This window comes from Monodon monoceros, unplaced genomic scaffold, assembly GCF_005190385.1.
Source record: "Monodon monoceros isolate NGI ecotype Baffin Bay Population unplaced genomic scaffold, NGI_Narwhal_1 Super_Scaffold_3, whole genome shotgun sequence".
Taxonomy (NCBI): Eukaryota; Metazoa; Chordata; class Mammalia; order Artiodactyla; family Monodontidae; genus Monodon; species Monodon monoceros.
In genome coordinates this window covers 76,744,177-76,764,525 of record NW_021703780.1, presented here as the reverse complement: position 1 = coordinate 76,764,525, position 20,349 = coordinate 76,744,177, and the positions used below count along the sequence as shown (strand labels likewise).

Genomic DNA, 20,349 nt, shown 5'->3' with positions numbered 1-20,349 from the left:
CGCCGCCGCCGCCGCCGCCGCTGCCGCCGCCGCGCACGCCATGGGAGCCGTGACTGACGGTGAGACCCGCTCGCTGCCGCTCCGGCCCGCTCCCCGGGGCCGCGCGGCCTCCCCGGCCCCCGCCGCCGCCTCCCCCGAGACCCTCGGCCTCCCCCGCCGCTTCCGGGAGCCCCTTGGCCTCCCCGATCGGGCCCCTCGGAGACCCGGGCTTTCCCGGCCGCTTCCCCCGAGCCCTTGGGCCTCTCCCCGGAGCCCTCGCCGTCCCCCTCGGAGCCCCGCGAACTCCGAGGCCCGCTCTCCCGAGGCCGCGCGGGGCGTGGGGAGGGTGCGCTGGGAGGATCGTCGAGGGGCCGGGAGCACACGTGGGGGCCCGGGGAGGCCGGCAGCTACGCGCTGGCGGATGGTACCCGGAAGGGGTCCAGGCTGTCGGAGGATGTGGTGAGGGAGCATTGAGTGGGGGTGATGGGGCCCGAGGGGCGGCGAAGGGGAGGAAGGGGTGGAGGCCTTGCAGCCGGGGGTCCGGAGGACCTTTGGAGAGCTGAAAGGGAGTGGGAACTTAGGGGATGGGCCGAGAGTTTCGGGCCAAGTCGGAAAGAAGGGAGTCCCGGGACAATAGTACCAGGGGTGTCAGCGCACAGAGGGTGACACCTGGAGGAGACCTCTGGACAGATTGGGAAGGTCCCCCAGACCATGGGGTGGATCGCACTGAGGCCTGAGAACTAGTCCTGGCTTGGGGGTAGCGAGAGGGAGCTGGGGACAGTATCTAAAAAGAGTAGATGTGGACGGGGTGTAGGGAGGACAGCCAGGGACTGTCCCTTGGGTATTAAGAGGAGCTAGTATAGGGATGGGGCCACCTAGGGTAGATCAGGACACTAGAAGATTCCTTTGTGTGTATGTCTTGGGGAGGGTGGTTTGTCTGCTGGAATGCAGTCGGAGGAGAGGCAGGGGCTGGGTTTCGGGAAAGTTGTGAGGACAGTTTAGGAGGTCCCTCCATGTAAGGAGGGGCCCAGGGGGTGGTCTACAGATTGAGAGCAGAAATAGAGTGACACCTTGGGGAAGGTGGACAAGCATGATGGGCAACTGGAGGGAGAATCTAAGAAGGTATCCAATTAAGGAGTAGGGAAGTCCTTTGACATTTGGGAAGGGGGACCTAGGGGTGCAGGGTCTGTTTGAAGAAAGAGTGGCCAGTAACCTTAGATGCCTATAGAGAGGCCATTTCTGAAGAGTGGGAGGTAGACAGAGTTTCCACCTTGAAGGACCAGGCCACTGGGGGGAAGAGTAATAGGCCCAAATTTGTGATCATGATGAGGAGTAATGAAGTGAAGTCTCTTCAAGGTCCAGTTAAAACTTCGCTTCATTCCAGTTTCATTTATTCAGTAGATATTTATCCCACCTGGGCTAGGCCTTGGGCTTAACAGCCCAGAACCAACAGGCAAGACCTTTTCCTCCTCTGAGGTCACAGTCTGGTGGGAAAAACACATGAGATAATTAGTTTTCACGGTGGCAAACGTTACTACAGAGGAAGTTCAAGGTTCGGAACCGTAGAAGCATGTAACAAAGATTGCTTATCCATTCTCAGAGATCAGAAAGCCTCCCTGAAAAAGTTACTCTTAATCCCGTTTTTTGAAGGATAACTAGATGTAGTTGGATTGGTATGCCAGGTGGAGCACTACTTGTGCAAAGGCCACAAAGCATTGGAAGAACTCAAAGATAGTAAGTATTGGCTAGAAGTTAGAAAGTTATGAGCCAGAAATTTTTGAGGGGAGTGGGAAACCATTAAAAGTTTTTTTAGCATTGGTGGGATGTTATCAGATTTGCATCAAAAACAACCACCACACTCTACTATGTGATGAGGGGAAGGGAAAGTGAGGAGTTAAGTGGCCTCTCTCCTTTCTAACATCTATATAGTATGTTAGTATGTCAAGCATGTTCTAATTATTATCCCCACTTTACAGATGACACTGGGACACAACGAGGTGAAGTAACTTGCCCCAGGTTGCACAGGTAGCAAGTTATAGAGCCTGAGCTCCACATCAAGCAATCTGGCTCAGAGTTCTTCCTCTTCACCCTTGTGCATCCCGTCTCTCAGCTACAGCTGCCCTGGTCCTAGTGAGAGATGATAGAGGCTGGGACCAAGAGGGACTGCAGAGTAGACAGGTGGGAGAGAAATTTATGAGGTCAAATGTCAGGAGAGCAAATGGATATGAGGGGAAGGGCCGAGGACTATCCCTGGTTTCTGATTGGAAACTTCTCTATTCATTGAAGTAGACAAGGGCAGGGGAGAGAGAGGTTTTGTCAGAAGGGAAATGGAGAGGGAAGGTGAGTTCTAGGAAATGCACTGATTGCAGTCAAATGCTCCCTACATCCAAAGAAGCCATCAGAATCCTCACTCTGCCACTTAAAAGCAGTCTGACCTTGTGCAGGTTAATTAACCTCTTTGAGCCTTACTTTCATTCCTTGTAAATGGGGATAATAATACAGTCTACCTCATAGGCTGGTTTTGAGAATTAGATGCAGTAAAAGTTGTGAAGTGCTTTGCACTGCATCTGATACATTAATGTTCAGTAAATACTATTAAATGTAAGAGTTGGTTTACTTGCCTCTCCTCCACTTTCCTTTGATGAGGACTGTGCCTTCTCCCTCTCTTCTATCTGTGCAGGTTGCCACTCCCTGCCTTTTCTGCCTGGTGACCGCCCATTTATTCTTCAGGACTCACATCAAATATTCTCTGCTCTTAACCAGTTGATCTTTCAGTAGGTTAACCTATTAACCATATTACCTTATATATATTTCTGCTCTAGCCCTTAATACTTAATTTACTTATATGGCATATTCCAGAAAATATTTAAAGCAGCTCGTTATAATGAGAAAATGTTAAAATAAATGGATGAGGAAACAAGGCCAAAAGAAGATCAAGACTAGTAAAAAGAAGAGGAAGTTAGAAGTGGGGTGATCCTTGTAATCAGGGGGTCAAATCTGTACGTTAATTAAAGGTGCAAGTGACTTGTTTCCCCAGCTGTCCATACCAAGAGGCAGGACCTAGGCCATCCTGTGATACAGTGTTCATGAGAGCAGGAAGGCAACATTAGATACCCAGGACAAGCAGTGGGGTTTTTTTGTTGTTTTTTAAAAAAAAATTTTTTTTTTTTAATTTAAACACTAAAAAATAAGCTTCTCTTTAGGGTCCTCATAAACAAAGGCCAGTGTCGTATCCTTAACCTCTTTTCAGCACTGAGGATCATAAACCTGTTTCTTAGCACATGCCTTACTAGGTCAAAGAAGGCTAAATCACAACTTAGAAAGGCATTCCAAAGCAGATAGACCATGTGGTTTAGGTGAAGAGCTCTGCTGGTCTGCCTTACTTCAGAGCAAGGTTTTTGGGCTTTTTTTGTTTTAAGAATTATCTAGACCATAGAGGAAAGGACAAGCCACAACTTCTTTAGGTAATCTCAGTAAACTTGATTTTCCTCAGCTGAGCTTTTGGTAAGAATCAAGCAGGAGTGAGTGATACATAATGTAAATATCTATTGCATGCCTCCCAAGCACAGTGCTGGTTATAACAGTAGACTGTATAGAGGAAGACCCGACTCTTACTTGGGGGAGGGAAGCAACAGCATGCAATCAAGTAAGTAAGATAATTTCTGAGAAAGAGCATAATTTGGTTCTGAGAATGAACTAGATGGAATAAGAAAGTAATGGGGGAGGGCTGTGGAGAGTTAGGTTAAAATCAGGTGCTCAGGTGTGACCTCTGATAAGTGATGTTTACGCTAAGACCTGAAGGGGTCCACTGCGTGAAGAGCCAAGGAAAGCATTCCAGATAGAGGCAACAACTAGTGCAAAGGCCTGAGGTGCAGACAAGCTCTACGCCGTTTAAGGAAAATGGGGAAGGCCACTGGGGCTGGATCCAGGTGGACCAGGACGGGTGGGATACAAAAGGAGGTCAGAGAAATAGAGCCTTGCAGGCCATGGAAAGGAGATCAGGTTGTCTTCTGTGGGCACTCGGAAGTGATCGGAGGGTTTCAAGCAGAAGAGTTAGTGATACAATACATCTTTTGCATCATTCTGGGTTGCTGTGTAGAGAATGGATTCTAGGAAGGCAAGAATGGAAACAGGGAGGCCAACGAGAAGTACTCCAAGGTAGGCTTGGATTAGGATGATGACATGACAGTGGAGAGGACTGAGGAGTGGGTGGCCTCCATATTTCTATCATCCTCCTGAGAAGGTCTTGAAGAAGTTCCAATACCTGTCTTTGGAGACTAGAGGAGGGCTGATGTCCTCTTCCAAGTTTGAGTGCCTGGCAAGGTGCTGTGCCTTTGTGTAGTCCTTACATCTGGGTTTGCATATCCAATTGGACTAGGAGCCCTTGGAGGAGAACCTCTTTATTTCCTGTACAAGGACACATTGGTTAATTGGAGGAACTGCCCTCCTCAAAGGGAAGGAGAGAGACGCTATCTTGTTACCTATAGATACTGAACTATAAATATTATCACCAATTCCGTTGCCTTTAGATGGACACGTGGAAGTCCTGGGAAGTTAGTGGCTTACTGTCATATAGCTAGTTATTGGCAAAGCCACTCTCCTCTGTTGCCACCCCAGCATTCTGGCTAACTGGAAAACAGTTTAGATGTTGTTTCTGTTAATTTAAACTATGTTCACAGTTTGTATTTTGTATGTGTTAATTTAAAGGGTGTTAAACAGTGTTAGTACTCTGATAGAAAGTGTTTCAGAAGCACTTTTTTCAGTACAGAGAACATTAGGTGTATATCTTGATATGCCAGAGCCACAGATGGGAGATGAGAAGGGGGGTGGGAGCAGGATGTGGCTGTACACTCCATTTCATAGAGCTTGTTGGTTTTGACAGCGTTTTTTTGTTGTTGTTGTTGTTGTTTATTAAATTAGAAAGTGTCATGCATGGATAATATGCTTGTTAAAACTTGAAATAATGGTTTTTAACATGCCCATGAACAATATGACAGAATAATGGAATGGCACTATGGCTTTTCTAATAATGTAATTGTGTATATATTCCTCTGACTGCAGAGGTGACACTACTGATCTGTAAAAGGAAGACAATAATACATACTTTATAGGGTGTTTTCAAGGATGAAGCGTGATTAATATATGTAAAGCACTTCGAAGTTGAGTGACCATTTAATTGATTGTCCAAACGAGGACACTTTTCAGAGTGAAAGGAAACAAACAAGAGTTAATGGTCATCAAATAAAGGAGTGTACAAACGCTAAGTGTCTGCTGCTGCCGCTATTCCAATCTCAATTGCTGACGGAAAGTTAATTAGACATTTGTGGCCAAGGAGTTTGCGTGGCTTTTTTTTTCACTAGTGCCAGTGGATTTGACCACTTTTTGCCCTCATCTGTGGTCCCAGCACAGGGGTTTCTGAAGCAGTTCAAATATAAAATAATACTTCTTTAGCCAAGATAAAAGGTATCTCAAAGCAAGATTGGAGTTTCAACCTTGACTTTATTAGGGCCATACTCTATAAACATTTAAATAAATCTAGAGAAAAACAAAGGCCTTCAACATTCATTTTTTTGCTTTTCTTTTTTTAATGTTTAATTTAATTTTGGTTTATGTAATTTACTTTGGTATCAGCAATTTATTTAGACTGGGCCTAAGTGTCTCCCAAGAGATCCCTATTTACATGGAAGAATCAAACCATCTTATTTATTCTTTCCACCTGACTTCTTTGTGTCTTAATATTGTTGGCCTTAAAAGTTGTTTTAATGATTTTAAGCTCCTTGAAAGGAGGGACTAGGTGTTATTTTACCAGGAGGAATCCAACACAATGGGATATATGTAATTCAGCTTAATAACCCATAAGCGATGGTGATCTAGTGATGACTCTTAAGAGGAATCTACACACACGTTGTTTTTACATGGCCTTAGTCTCTCCTCTAGTTAATAGGTCAAGTCAAGCCAGTTTTCTTTTTTCTTGTTAACACATCATAGATTTATTAAAGAACACTGATGAGAATTTTTAATTCAGAAAAAGTGAAGAAAAATACCTCAAAATGACCAATAAGCTCTCTATCCAGATAACGACTGTCAATACTGTGAGGAAGACAAATAATACACGTTAGGAAATTCAAGAAGAAATGCACCAAGCGACAAGTGAAAACCTTCCCCTCTTCACCTTCCACTGCTAATCCCACTTCCCAGAGGTAATTAGTGTAAGGTGTTTTTTTGTGTACCCTTCCAGAATGGTTTTTAAATGCCATAAAAGGCAAAAAACACCTCGGGCATCAAACTCCTGAGTTTGAGTCCCAGCTTTACTCCTTCAAGTAACTTTCAGTGCCTTCATTGGTAAATAGGGGTAATATCCACTTTATAGGGCTCTTGTCAGGATAACAGCATATTATAAGCATTATGTATATGTTAGTTGGTGTGCCGGTATGCATGTATAAAGTTTACACAGACGTTTACGTGCTCTTTTGAACTATACTTCCATAATTAATGATACATCTTTGAGTTCTTTTGGAGCTTTTTCTACCTTATTTTGTGATATTCTGTTATATATATTTTTTAATTAAGCCCCTTGTAAACATTTTTTTTTATTTTCTGTTTTTTACTCTTACAAATAGTATGACTGGAGATATATGCATAGTTGTCTTTGTACACTTGTGGGAATCATTTCTAGAAGACAGGTCAAGGGTATATGTATTCTTAATTAAAATACATATTGCCTCATTGGTTTCCTAGTAGCTAGCTGTTTTTTCCTGTGTAATCTTATCTCGTTATCCCTTCCTGTGGTTTTCAGTTTGGATCCAGAGTGTTTAGGAACACCAAGAAAAAGCCAGTGGTGTGCTTGTGTGCCTGCAGAATTTCTTGCTAAACTGCCTTCAGAAAGGAAATGCTTATCCTCACTGTTAGATCACAGAATTGCTATTTCTTGAAAGCAGGTGAGATCGGGAGCTGTGCGGTCTAGCAGATGGGCAGGCACGCTTGGCGGTAGCTTAGCCCTATGAGGAAGTTACATAACAGGCTCTTATCACTGGTTGTCAAGCCTTGACATGTCCCTAAAGTAAGTGTTTTGGAACTTGGCCCACCATTATCTTCCAGATTGTTCTTCTCTTTCCTTTTTTCAGTATTTGCTCCAAGAGGGTATGAAAACTTGTTTTGTAATCAAGGTTTCAATAGCCACTTTGAGGGAATAACAATTAGGGGTTTTGAAAGCCGTGTTAGTCTGGGTTTAGGAGAGATTGTCCTTTCCACACTAAAATGAGAAAATTCCTAAGATGGCTGTGTCATCCAACCAGAGGCTTGGAAATGGAGAGTTGGTTTAGTGACTGTAAAGCAGTCATTTCTTCCAGCCTGTTTATGGAAAATCGGGCATTAAAATCTAACCCTTTAAAAGGACTTCTTGACATATTTCTTCTAGGTAGAAAGTGGCATATAAGACAGGAAAGGGTCTAAAATACATCCCAGTTTTTTGAGTAAATATTTGCTTGTCGCCATGCATGTGTCATAACTGATTTGAAAATGATTTTTGAATGGCAGACATTTTGTAGATATAATTATGGCACACATATAACTGAATCCAGTAGGAAATCTTCCTACGAGCCTAAAATTAGGTGGAAAACCACCACTCTCAGAGCAGATGTTAGGTATTTTGGTTTCAAGGCTTTTCCCAGATGGTTTTGATCCTTGTGGTCAGTTAAGAAAGTAATTGGGACAACTGAGGAATGATGTTGATAACATCACTGAAATAGTTTCTAAGCCATCTTCACCATTTTTACAGGTGGGCCAAGGCCCGCCAGGATTAATATTAGCATCCAGATTGCTTACAGAGAGTTTCAGCATGATAACAATTTATGAAGTCAATGTATATAGTAAACAGAACATGTTTAGGTGTGTTCAATCTAGAGCTAATTGAGGAGGTACGATTAAAAATAACAATGCTGGTATCATACACGCTGGGAACTGTCAGCAGCTGGCCATCTTTAAATTTAAAAAGAACAGAGGCTGTTTGCAAACTGGCAGCTTACCCTTTGGTTTTATTTTGTTGCTGTTGGAGCTGTGCTCTGTACTTTATGTATGTTATTTCAATCATCCTCATCCCCAGAGAATTTCCTAGGCAGCAACTGCCTATGCGGTTTAAGCTAGAAATATCTGACCTTACAGTACAAAGCTTGAGACAAGCAAATTTGTGAGAAATCATAACTGGACAAAACTTTGTATGCCTAATATATATCTACATGGGTATATAGATGTATCTATAGATGTATCTCCAACATATACTCACTTTTTAACATTAAATTGTGAATTAAATTTAGCATGAAGATAGGAATAACTTTTTTTTTCCTTTTTTTCTTTCCTACAATGAACAGGCATCATGCTCCTCTGTACACTTTTATTTCCATAAAGTTTCACAGCAGTCCTATGAAGTGGATAGTTTTATTCCCATTTTTAGAGGTGAAGTTAAAAGTTGGTCACAAACACAAAGTAAACACTGTGGACTAACCAGAACGTTGGACCCAGGTTTTGACTTCTGGCCCAGGGTCTGGCTGTGAAGAAATGCTCTGTAGACAAAAGAGGGATAGGACTGAAGTAGGAGAAAGACCCGTGAATGCCTGGACAGCGAATCCCCCCTCACCAGAACTCATCAGACTGCACTCCTCCTCGTGCTGTGCTGGCCAGTGTTGGCCCTGGCCCCTGCCTTTCGTAATTTGCCTTCCGGGACCTGCGATTCTAATCTCTGCTTTAATTCATGGCATTTTAGCTCCTACTGCCTATGCTTTGGTAGCCTCCTAGGTGCTTCACAGCTGCGTTCCATTTTGTACACTCTGCCCTCAACTTGATCCTCCTAGAAAGTCCAGCCATGAATCTTCAGCAACTCCAACTTGTTGCCTACCAGGAAGGTCCAAGTCTACCAGGATGGCATTTACTAGTGTGGACTCCCATAATCTGACCTCTAACTGCCTTTATGAACTTGGGTCTCGATGATGATATCTGTCTTCACACACATCCAGCCTCCCTATTGTCCTAGAGTACTCACAGCCAGATCCAGCCTTGCATTCCACACCTCTGCCTTAGCTCACAGCTTTCTCCCTGCCTGCTGGGGGTGGGGATGGGGAGTAGGGAAACAACTTTAGCTTGCTTTCTTTGTTTCTAACACTTCTATTGAGGTATAATTGATACACAAAGAACTACGCGTATTGTGTACAATTTGATGCGTTTGGGCATATACAAACACCTATGATACCATCACCACAATTATAGCTTGCTTTCTTTTTCAAACAACAGCTAACAGACTTTGAGTACCTATATGGTTCAAAAATCAAATAATATAAAAAATATTTCCCCATCTTCCAGCCTGTCCTCCAGCTCCCCAACTGATACTGCCCCAATTCCTTGGTAACCCCTTTTATTAGCTTCTTGTATAGCATTCCAGGATATCTATGTGAATATAAACACATGAATATATATTCTTATTTCCCCCCATTTTTATATGAAAAGAAGCATGCCATAAATATGATTCTTCACCTTACACTTTTAACAAGTTGTATTAAGTGGTCTCTCTCTCTCCCAGTACACAGATGTTTCCTCATTCTTTGTTTTTTATCGCTTCTTAGTATTCCATCTTATTCTTATGTTGAAATTTATCTAACCCCCTGTTGATGAACATGTCATATTGCATATAGGCAAGTATATCTAGGATTTTTGGGTCAAAGAGGCCATATTATTTGAAATTTCAATAGATACTGTTAAAATGCCTTTCGGCTTTTTTGACTGATGGTTTTCAAGTATCAAAAGAGCAGCTCAAAATCCTCTTTCCCTGTTCCCCCCAAGCTAAAGGAAGCTCTCCTCTTAATCTCCTGCTGTGTGTGTCACTCATTTAACAATCCCAGCTTCGTGTGTGTGTGTGTGTGTGTGTGTGTGTGTGTGTGTGTGTGTGTGTATTCATATGGGTGTTACTTCTCCAACTAGAGTGAAGGAGCTCAGGTCTTTACTTCATGTCCTCAGAACTTAGTCCGGTACCTGCGGACACATCTGCTCATTGATCAAATATTTGTGTCTTTTGTACAAGAAGGGAAATCTCTGCTATGGACCTGAAAATAAGATGGTTGCTGCTAGTCCTTGTTAGTGTTTTATTGAGACAAACTCTTTGGAGGGCAGATGGTCCCAGGCAGGAACCACAAATCCAATTTAAAAATCTTTATTGAGCATCAGAAATGTAAAGACACAGTGTGAGAGGCTGGAGAGCAAACAGAATGAACAAGACATAGGGTGAGCCCTGACAAACCTTTTTCCCAAGTTTATTTGGCCTGTACAATGCTTTAAACATTTTTCAAAATTTTCTGTAATTATGGGCTTCCCTGGTGGCGCAGTGGTTGAGAATCTGCCTGCCAATGCAGGGGACGCGGGTTCATGCCCCGGTCCGGGAAGATCCCGCATGCCGCGGAGCGGCTGGGACCGTGAGCCATGGCCGCTGAGCCTGCGCGTGTGCTCCGCAACGGGAGAGGCCCCAACAGTGAGAGGCCCGCGTATCGCAAAAAAAAAAAAAAAAAAAATTCTGTAATTAGGATATGACATACATATATAAAAAGTGCTCAGATCTTAAGTATACAGCTGACAAGATCACAAAATGTATTTGAAACATTTTTAGTTAGTCACCGAACTTTACAAATCTCTTGAAGAGCCAGCTCTGGTAATAGCTTACCCCTTTAGGTACTTACTCCTCATTTTCCTTACTCCCTATTCCCTGAATTCATTTACATTTGAAATCCCTGGTCCTCAATAAAGTAGGGTGCCTGGGTATCTGAGAGGAAGATGGGGTTTCTTGGGGGCTTGGAAGATTAGAGATAAGAAGATCAAAAAGAAACTAAACAGCCTCAGTTGACCACTGCATTGCTCACCCACTGAATGTTTACTTTTAACAAAGTTAAAACATTTGTGATTTTAGAAAGTCAATTTCATTTTCTGCATTTTAATCTCTTCAGGGACTGTGATTTGTCCTTAGTCTCCTCAAATAACATTGTTGGTGGTTAAATACGGAAAGCATTAGTTTATATTTTAAAGTGTAAAATTAAAACACTTGATGAATCTGTAGCTTGAGCCATCTGTCAAAGCCATGACTCTGAGAACAATACCTAATTCTAAAAATGTTTATCTGATGTCACAGAATAGATTTTAAAACTGGAGCCATCTGCCTTCCAAAGTTTATCTCTGTTGCACCTGCACTCAGAAATACTTCTGCCTACACACAGGAACTATTGTTTAAAGATTTTTCTGTATTCATCCTGCAGGCTCTCCAGGAATTATTCACACTTTAAAAATTATTTTTTTTAGATTCACGCACATGGTAAGAAAACAAAGAAATCCTACAAAGTCATTTAAAAATTAAATCCCTTCTCATCCTGTATCTGTAATCCCTCTCACCAGAAACAGCCACTGTTACCAGTTTCTTGTGGATTCTTCCAAAGATATTCTCTGAATACACAAACATATATGTGATGGGCGCACATATACACACATGGCCTCCTCCTTTTCTACACAAATGGCAGCAAACTGTTTCTCTGCACCTGTTTTGTTTTCATTTTATTTAACATATCTAAGGAGATTTTTTTGATATCAGTATATACATCCACACTATTCTTTTGGCTGCATATTATTACATTTAATGAATGTTTCATAATTTACCCAGTCTCTTACTGGTGAATGTTTAGGTTTGCAATCTTTCTACCACAAGCAGCACTGTTAAGAACGTCCCTTTACATTTATCTTTGTGCATGGGTGCACATGTATCTATAGGATGAATTCCTAGAACTGGAATAATGGGGTCAGAAAGGTATGTGCGTTTTGAATATTGTATTATTGGCCAGCTGCCCTGCAAAGAGTGTACCAGTTTGCATTCCATCAGTGTGCGTAAGTGCGATTTCTCAACACCTTTGCCATCACTGATTATCAGGTCTTTGATCTTTGCCAATATGATAGATTAAAGTGATACCTTATTGTGGTATCATTTTGCGTTTCTCTTGTTATGATCCAGCATTATCTTGTCCAGGAAGAACACTAGGTCCGGGCTGCCAGGCAGACCCTTTGGGGCCCCACCTGTTACTCATCATTATCATCTGCACGGCTTTTCTGTTCCTTTTGCTCTTTTTTCTTTTCCTTGGAACAAAAGTGAGACAGACTTATTAAAAAAAAAAAGTCCTCACGGGGAAAGAAACATTACAGATATAATAACTAAATTACACTTTTTTGGGGACTTCCCTGGTGGTGCAGTGGTTAAGAATCTGCCTGCCAATGCAGGGGACATGGGTTCAGAGCCCTGGACCGGGAAGATCCCACATGCCACCGAGCACCTAAGCCCGTGCGCAACAACTACTGAGCCTGCGCTCTATAGCCCGTGAGCCACAACTACTGAGCCCGTGTGCCATAAGTACTGAAGCCCGCACGCCTAGAGCCTGTGCTCCGCAGCAAAAGAAGCCACCGCAATGAGAAGCTCGCGCGCTGCAACCAAGAGTAGCCCGCGCTCGCCACAGCTAGAGAAAGCCCTTGTGCAGCAACGAAGACCCAACGCAGCCAAAAATGAATAAATAAAATAAATTTATTTTTTAAATTACCCTTAAAAAAAAAACAACAGGGCTTCCCTGGTGGCGCAGTGGTTGAGAGTCCTCCTGCCGATGCAGGGGACACGGGTTCGTGCCCCGGTCTGGGATGATCGCACGTGCCGCGGAGCGGCTGGGCCCGTGAGCCATGGCCGCTGAGCCTGCGCGTCCGGAGCCTGTGCTCCGCAACGGGAGAGGCCCCAACACTGAGAGGCCCGCGTACCGCAAAAAAAAAAAAAAAAAAAAAAACTATTCCTTTTTCTCTGACCCATCTCATTCTCTTTTCCTATTCTGCCACTACATCTTTTAAATCTTCTTTTCTTTGTTTCCCTTTTACCAGTACCTCACACTAGTCAGAGACATGAATGCTTTAGACTTCCTTCTGTCTGAACAGGATTTTCAAAAAAAGTTCTCCGAGAATTATTGGTTTATTTCCCTGGTAGTACCCGAAAATTATTTCTACTCAACAATCCGGTTGTAGAATGCCAGTTCTGTGAGGGCAAGGCTTTTTTCTGCTATAACCCTAGCCCCTAAAACAGTGCCTGACACGAACACTTAATAACTTTCCATATATATATATGATAGTAAAACCTAACAAAATTTAACAATTTTAAATGTACAGTGGCATTAAGTACATTTACATTTCAATAATTTTCTTTTGGACTAATTAATAAGTAATGGTATTGGTTATTTTCCCCGAAAGTTAACAAGAGCCAGACAGTCATTTTAATTCACATTGTTCTTTCCTCCAGACGAAGTCATACGGAAGCGTCTCCTAATTGATGGAGATGGTGCTGGAGATGATCGGAGAATTAATCTGCTAGTGAAAAGTTTCATTAAATGGTGCAACTCTGGATCCCAGGAAGAGGGGTATTTCATTTTGCTGTTGTTTCTATACTAATGTCCTGGTGTGATTTTTTTTTTTAGACCATATATACAGTCCTGTTAATATTTCTGATTTTCACTCACCTTAAATGTCCAATGGAGTCAACTCTGTTAATCCAGAGTAGACTTTTCTGGCCTTCTCTTCAGAGGCCTGCTTTATGTTTATTAAAATGTGCAGAACGGGCTTCCCTGGTGGCGCAGTGGTTGAGAGTCCGCCTGCCGATGCAGGGGACACGGGTTCGTGCCCCAGTCCGGGAAGATCCCACATGCCGCGGAGCGGCTAGGCCCGTGAGCCATGGCTGCTGAGCCTGTGCATCTGGAGCCTGTGCTCCGCAGCGGGAGAGGCCACAACCGTGAGAGGCCTGCGTACTGAAGAAAAAAAAAAAAAATGTGCAGAAGGCATAGTGGTAAGAAATGAAGGTGAAATTCAGACTTATTACTTTGGTCACTTTTAAAAGCAGAGGAGTGTTTAGTAAGAAAATATCTAAATGAAATTTTCTTTTTTTAACATACTAATAAAAGTTGCGGCAAGGTTTTATATTTTTGATAATTTTTTTAACTTAATTTTTTTCATCATTTGAACTAGCTTTTCACATAAATAATTGTATAGAGTGAAAAAATTATGAGAACAGAATTGTGAAGATAAAAACCATCTTAAAACATTTTAAAAAGGATTTTAAACAAAATTCAACAAATAGTTGTTTGAATTAAGCTTATATTGCTAAGATCTACAGTCCCGTCTTTGCATTTGTAACTGATACAGTTTATATATTCAACTAAACCACATTTGGAAAAAGAAAACATAAGGGACAGATATTCTAATTTTTTTTTAAACAAAGAAAATTATTCTCTCAGAACTTGGTATAATTTACTTGGCAAATCTGTGCCTGCATTATAATACTTCAACTGGAAATCCACAAAAATCTTTTTTCTTTTTCTCTCTTTTTTTTGTTAGATACAGCCAGTACCAACGTATGCTGAGCACACTGTCCCAATGTGAATTTTCAATGGGCAAAACTTTGCTGGTATATGATATGAATCTCAGAGAAATGGAAAATTATGAAAAAATTTACAAAGAAATAGGTAAGGAAGCTTAATTGTTGTTTCTATCTGTAATTGTAATTTTTATGGTCTAAGGGAAATAATATCTGCTAACATTTTTCTTTGGTTAGTGGTAAAATAATAACAATAACAACATTAATTGAAAGAATGTTTTCTAAAATGATATGTAATACTTTGAGTTACAGCTATTTTTTAAATGCCAGCATCTATTTTATTAGCAATGAAACTTAATTTAAAAACATATTTTAAAATTGAAAATGGGTGGAGATTATACATGTTGTTATAACTATCTTTAAAAAAAAAACCTTTTATATAGAATGTAGCATTGCTGGAGCACATGAAAAAATTGCTGAGTGCAAAAAGCAAATTCTTCAAGCAAAACGAATACGAAAAAATCGCCAAGGTAAGGGTTTTGTGGGATTTAGTGTGCAAATACTTTCTTACTGACTAGTATTTTCATGCAGTTTTTAACATTGTGAGGGAAAACCTTCAGCTAGAATCAACCTGAATTATAAAAAAGAATTATGAGTCAAACTTAATTCTTTAAAACTATATTATTCTTTAAAATAGCAGAGAAGGAAGGTAATGCTGAAAAAAAATTTTGTTGTTGTTGGACTGTATTGATTAAACAAGTATTTCTTTTGTTTTTTTCTTTTTACTGTACTCAGATCCCTTTGCTTAAATAGTGTTACGGTTAATGAGCAAAGGTAATTTATTTAGGGTTTTGTTTGTTGTTTTTTTGTTTGTTTAATGGAACTACTTTCAAAAAACAGAAAAGAATTTAAGCCCGTGAATTTTTTTTTATATATAAATTTATTTATGGCTGCATTGGGTCTTTGCTGCTGCGCCTGGGCTTCTCCTTGCGGTGGCTTCTCTTGTTGCGTAGCACGGGCTCTAGGCACACGGGGGTTGTGGTGCACCACGGCATGTGGGATCTTCCCGGACCAGGGCTCGAACCCGTGTCTCCTACATTGGCAGGCGGATTCGTAACCACTGTGCCACTATTAAGCACAATGCAAGCAAACATTTACAAGCTGCCTAAATTTCTAATAAGAGGATAAAGCTTAGCTTTGTTCTGATCTCTTGTTTTTATTTAGCGTCTGTCTTATTTTAGTCTATAACAACTATTTCAAAATAATTTTAATGGCAGGGGCATTGTTCCTCCTATAATGTAAATTGAAAGAAAGATAAAAAATATAATGTGTAGTCACAATTGTGACATATAAATGCAAAACTAGAAGGATATCAGGCTTCCCTCGTGGCGCAGTGGTTGAGAGTCCACCAGCCGATGCAGGGGACACGGTTTGTGCCCTGGTCCGGGAAGATCCCACATGCCGCGCAGCGGCTAGGCCCGTGGGCCATGGCCGCTGAGCCTGCGCGTCTGGAGCCTGTGCTTCGCAACGGGAGAGGCCACAACAGTGAGAGGCCCGCGTACCGCAAAAAAAAAAAACTAGAAGGATATAGAAAATGTTAATGGTTATTTTGGAGTTGTGGGGGTTTTATGACTTAGGGTTCTTTTGTGGTTTTTTTTCTTTTTTTTACACTGTAATCCAAAAAATTTTTTATTAAAAATCACACTTATGGACTTCTCTGGTGGCGCAGTGGTTGAGAGTCCGCCTGCCGATGCAGAGGACACGGGTTCGTGCCCGGGTCTGGGAAGATCCCACATGCCGCGGAGCGGCTGGGCCCGTGAGCCATGGCCGCTGAGCCTGCGTGTCCGGAGCCTGTGCTCCGCAACGGGAGAGGCCACAACAGTGAGAGGCTCGTGTACCGCAAAAAAAAAAAAAAAAAAAAAATTCACACTTATATCGAATTAATACACTGATTGACAAAACAGTGAATTTTACTTTTTTTTTGCATTTTTTAAGTTTATTTTTTCTTTAACATCTTTATTGGAGTATAACTGCTTTATAATGGTGTGTTAGTTTCTGCTTTATGACCAAGTGAATCAGCTATACATATACATATATCCCCATATCTCCTCCAACTTGCATCTGCCTCCCGCCCTCCCTATCCCACCCCTCTATGTGGTCACAAAGCACTGAGCTGATCTCCCTGTGCTATGTGGCTGTTTCCCACTAGCTATGTATTTTACATTTGGTAGTGTATATATGTCCATGCCAGTCTCTCACTTCGTCCCAGCTTACCCTTCCCCCTCCCCGTGTCCTTGAATCCATTCTCTACGTCTGCCTCTTTATTCCTGTCCTGACCCTAGGTTTTTCAGAACCTTTTTTTTTTTAGATTCCATATATATGTGCTAGCATACGGTATTTGTTTTTCTCTTTCTTACTTCACTCTGTATGACAGACTCTAGGGCCATCCACCTCACTACACCTCACTACTACTCTAGGGCCATCCACCTCACTACAAATAACTCAATTTTATTTCTTTTTATGGCTGAGTAATATTCCATATGTGCCACATCTTCTTTATCCATTCATCTGTCGATGGACACTTAGGTTGCTTCCATATCCTGGCTACTGTAAATAGAGCTGCAATGAACATTGTGGTACATGACTCTTTTTTCTTTTGGCTGTGTTGGGTCTTCGTTTCTGTGCGAGGGCTTTCTCTAGTTGTGGCAAGCGGGGGCCACTCTTCATTGCGGTGCGTGGGCCTCTCACTATTGCGGCCTCTCCTGCTGCGGAGCACAGGCTTCCAGACGCGCAGGCTCAGCAGCTGTGGCTCATGGGCCCAGTTGCTCCACGGCACGTGGGATCTCCCCAAACCAGGGCTCGAACCCATGTCCCCTGCATTGGCAGGCAGATTTTCAACCACTGCGCCACCAGGGAAGCCCTGTGGTACATGACTCTTGAATTTTACTTTTTAATGAGCTAATTAAGATGATATTTAATTCCTAATTCCTTATTTTTATTTATTTATTTTTGCGGTATGCGGGCCTCTCACTGTTGTGGCCTCTCCCGTTGCGGAGCACAGGCCGCGGACACGCAGGCTCAGCGGCCATGGCTCACGGGCCCAGCCACTCCGCGGCATGTGGGACCTTCCCGGACGGGGGCACGAACCCACGTCCCCTGCATCGGCAGGCGGACTCTCAACGACTGTGCCACCAGGGAAGCCCCTAATTCCTTATTTTTAAAGGGTGTTTTTTGAATTCAGTCTAAAATGCATGTGGTCAGGTTGCAGTGGCCAATTTAGAGTAGGATATACCAACTTACTTAAGAATTAATGTCAATTTACAGTATTTTTATTGATTAAAGAGACTTTTAAATAAATGTGCCACATATCATTTCATAGGAAAACTTAACAGGAGATACATGACTTATCTTGGAGTTCTCAGTGGAGCAGAAACAAAATTCATGAACTATAAATCATTTCTATGTTTATGAGATCTTTACCTTTGAAGTGAGTGAGAAGTATAATTTTCTGTTGTCTAAGATCTGAAATTAATGGTAGGAGATATACAGATATATACACCTTGCTGATCTTCTATTTGATGGGCAAATAGGGAATAAGATCCTCTTCAGAATCAGTTCACTTGATGATCAATAATGACTTAAGTTCACTTACGTTTATGCTAGCCTCTTGTATTCTGCCCAGGCATGGGTAAATGGAAAAACAGAGTGGAGGTAAAATCCTTGTTTGGAATACTTTTGAAGTCATGTATCCTTGAAATTATAATTGAATCAAGAGAAACTGACGATACTCTGTCCATCCTTCAGTGTTTCCACTTCTTTATGTACTAAGAAAGTGATTAGGAGAGCTCTGTGATGTTAGACATTTTGGTTTGATAACAAGGTTCAAAAAACCTTATTTTAGTAAACATTTTTATATCTTTCAGAATATGATGCATTGGCAAAAGTGATCCAGCGTCATCCAGACAGGCATGAGACATTAAAGTAAGTTCAGAGTTTTACTCTGAAAGAAACTAATCTTTATCCATAAATGTTTACATACTAGTCTATGCATTCCATTTTTGTGGGAGTACATCATCAAAAGGAGGAGTCCGATCTTCAATAAAAAGAATTAACTAGATAAACACTTTTTAAACGCAAATCTCAAAAACAATTAGTGAAAGAAAAACAGAAGACATATACAATGAATTTTAAATTATTCCTAAGTTTCGGAAATACATACAGAATAATAACCATTTATAAAAGTTAGGGCCCCCCAAGTATTATATACTTATACTGTATGTTATTTAGAGATACAAATATATGTATAAAAAAGGATTAGAATGATATAGTGATTACCTGAATGGGGAGTAGAGGAGGAGAAAAAGGCCTCGTTCAGAGGACTAGGGGTAAAGTTCAAAGGGTATTTCAAGTTAACCTGCAATTTACCAAAAAAAAAAAAAAGACTTGAAATAATTATGACAAAATGTTAAAAGTTACCAACTCTTGGGGTTTGATATCCTATTATCAAGTTTTTCTATACTTTAAAAGTTATCTAAAACTTAATTTTAATGAAAATTAGTGCATATTTAGAAGAAATCACCCTTAGTTTTAAAAGTCTCATCATAATGGAGTATTATAACTTCTTATCTTTTATTTTTAAAATAAATACTATTTACTAACTAAAAAGTTAGATATTAATTATGAATTCTCTTCCCCCAATTAGCAAAATATAACACTATTTTATTTTTTTCAGGGAACTAGAGGCTCTGGGAAAAGAATTAGAGCATCTTTCACATATTAAAGAAAGTGTTGAAGATAAGGTATTTGCATGTGGTATATGTTAGCCTTTGTGTTCTGTATAGGTTTATAGATCAATGTGTATTAATTTTTTTTCTTATTAACACAGCTAGAATTGAGAAGGAAACAGTTTCACGTTCTTCTTAGTACCATCCACGAACTTCAGCAAACACTGGAAAGTAAGTAACAAGAGTCACAAAATGAATGTCTATGAAGATTTTTAAATGATCAGAGGCATGTCTTCTAAAATATACATTTTAAAGAGAGTGCACCTTCAGTTTCAGAACAGGAGTGTAGCTGGATGACATTAGAAGGTACTCATGTTGTTCATCTTTCTGATTATATGCAGAAAAGCCTGAATATGTACGATTTGAATACCTGTCTAGTGGTTTGTAAATTAAGAGAAATTTAAGCATGATAGACTTGGAATTGTTCTTGGTTTACTGTAGTATATTGCTATAAAGTAACAATTCAGGACCCAGGCAGGCAATAAGTGAATGAAATAATCAATGCATAAACACATTTGCATTCTCAATGAACTAGGTGCTTTGGGGACCCGGGGACTTGCTCTTTGTATTGACTAAAGCCAATTTTTATGTAACCTGATCTTCTGATTGTTTGCAAAAAAGCCTAAGACCTAGATTTTTTTTTTTTTTAGCTGAAGTCTATCACATAAAATTTGCATTTTGATTCAACTAATAACAAGAACCAAAACAAGACTTTTAAAACCAAACCCACTTGTGTGGGTCAGTTACAGTCATAGGCTGCCATTTTGCCGTTTTTGGTTTAAATATATTCGCTAATAAAGGATAAAAGTGTTTTCACGTATTCATTAAACATATAATTTGAGCAAATTTGATTAAAGTTTTATGTTTCCTTCTCAACTGCAGATGATGAAAAGCTCTCAGAGGTGGAAGAAGCTCAAGAAACAAGCATGGAAACTGATCCTAAACCGTAGACCCGCCAATCACTCGCCATTCCCAAGAATACTGAAGTAGCAACATGATCTTAGTGTGTTCAGAATTGGTTGTGCTCTTGAGACATATAAAGTTTTGGCAGTGAACTACGTTGCTGTTAAATTTTAATTCACAGTTCATTCATATTTCTTCACACAAAGGGAGATGACTTCATTATATATTCGTTTTTATTGAAATGCCTTTTTTTTTTTTTTTTTTTTTTTTTTT

General features: G+C 40.8%; 1 protein-coding gene across 1 annotated transcript; it reads left to right on the top strand.

Moving 5' to 3' along the window:
• The first annotated feature begins 6 nt into the window (after positions 1 to 6).
• Positions 7 to 20,317, top strand: THOC7 (THO complex 7). The gene is made up of 8 exons (XM_029241629.1): positions 7 to 59; positions 13,322 to 13,439; positions 14,410 to 14,537; positions 14,833 to 14,919; positions 18,313 to 18,370; positions 19,122 to 19,188; positions 19,275 to 19,344; positions 20,056 to 20,317. The coding sequence occupies exons 1-8, from the start codon at positions 41 to 43 to the stop codon at positions 20,121 to 20,123; spliced, it is 615 nt and encodes a 204-aa protein (XP_029097462.1). The 5' UTR covers positions 7 to 40; the 3' UTR covers positions 20,124 to 20,317.
• Positions 20,318 to 20,349: the final 32 nt, after the last annotated feature.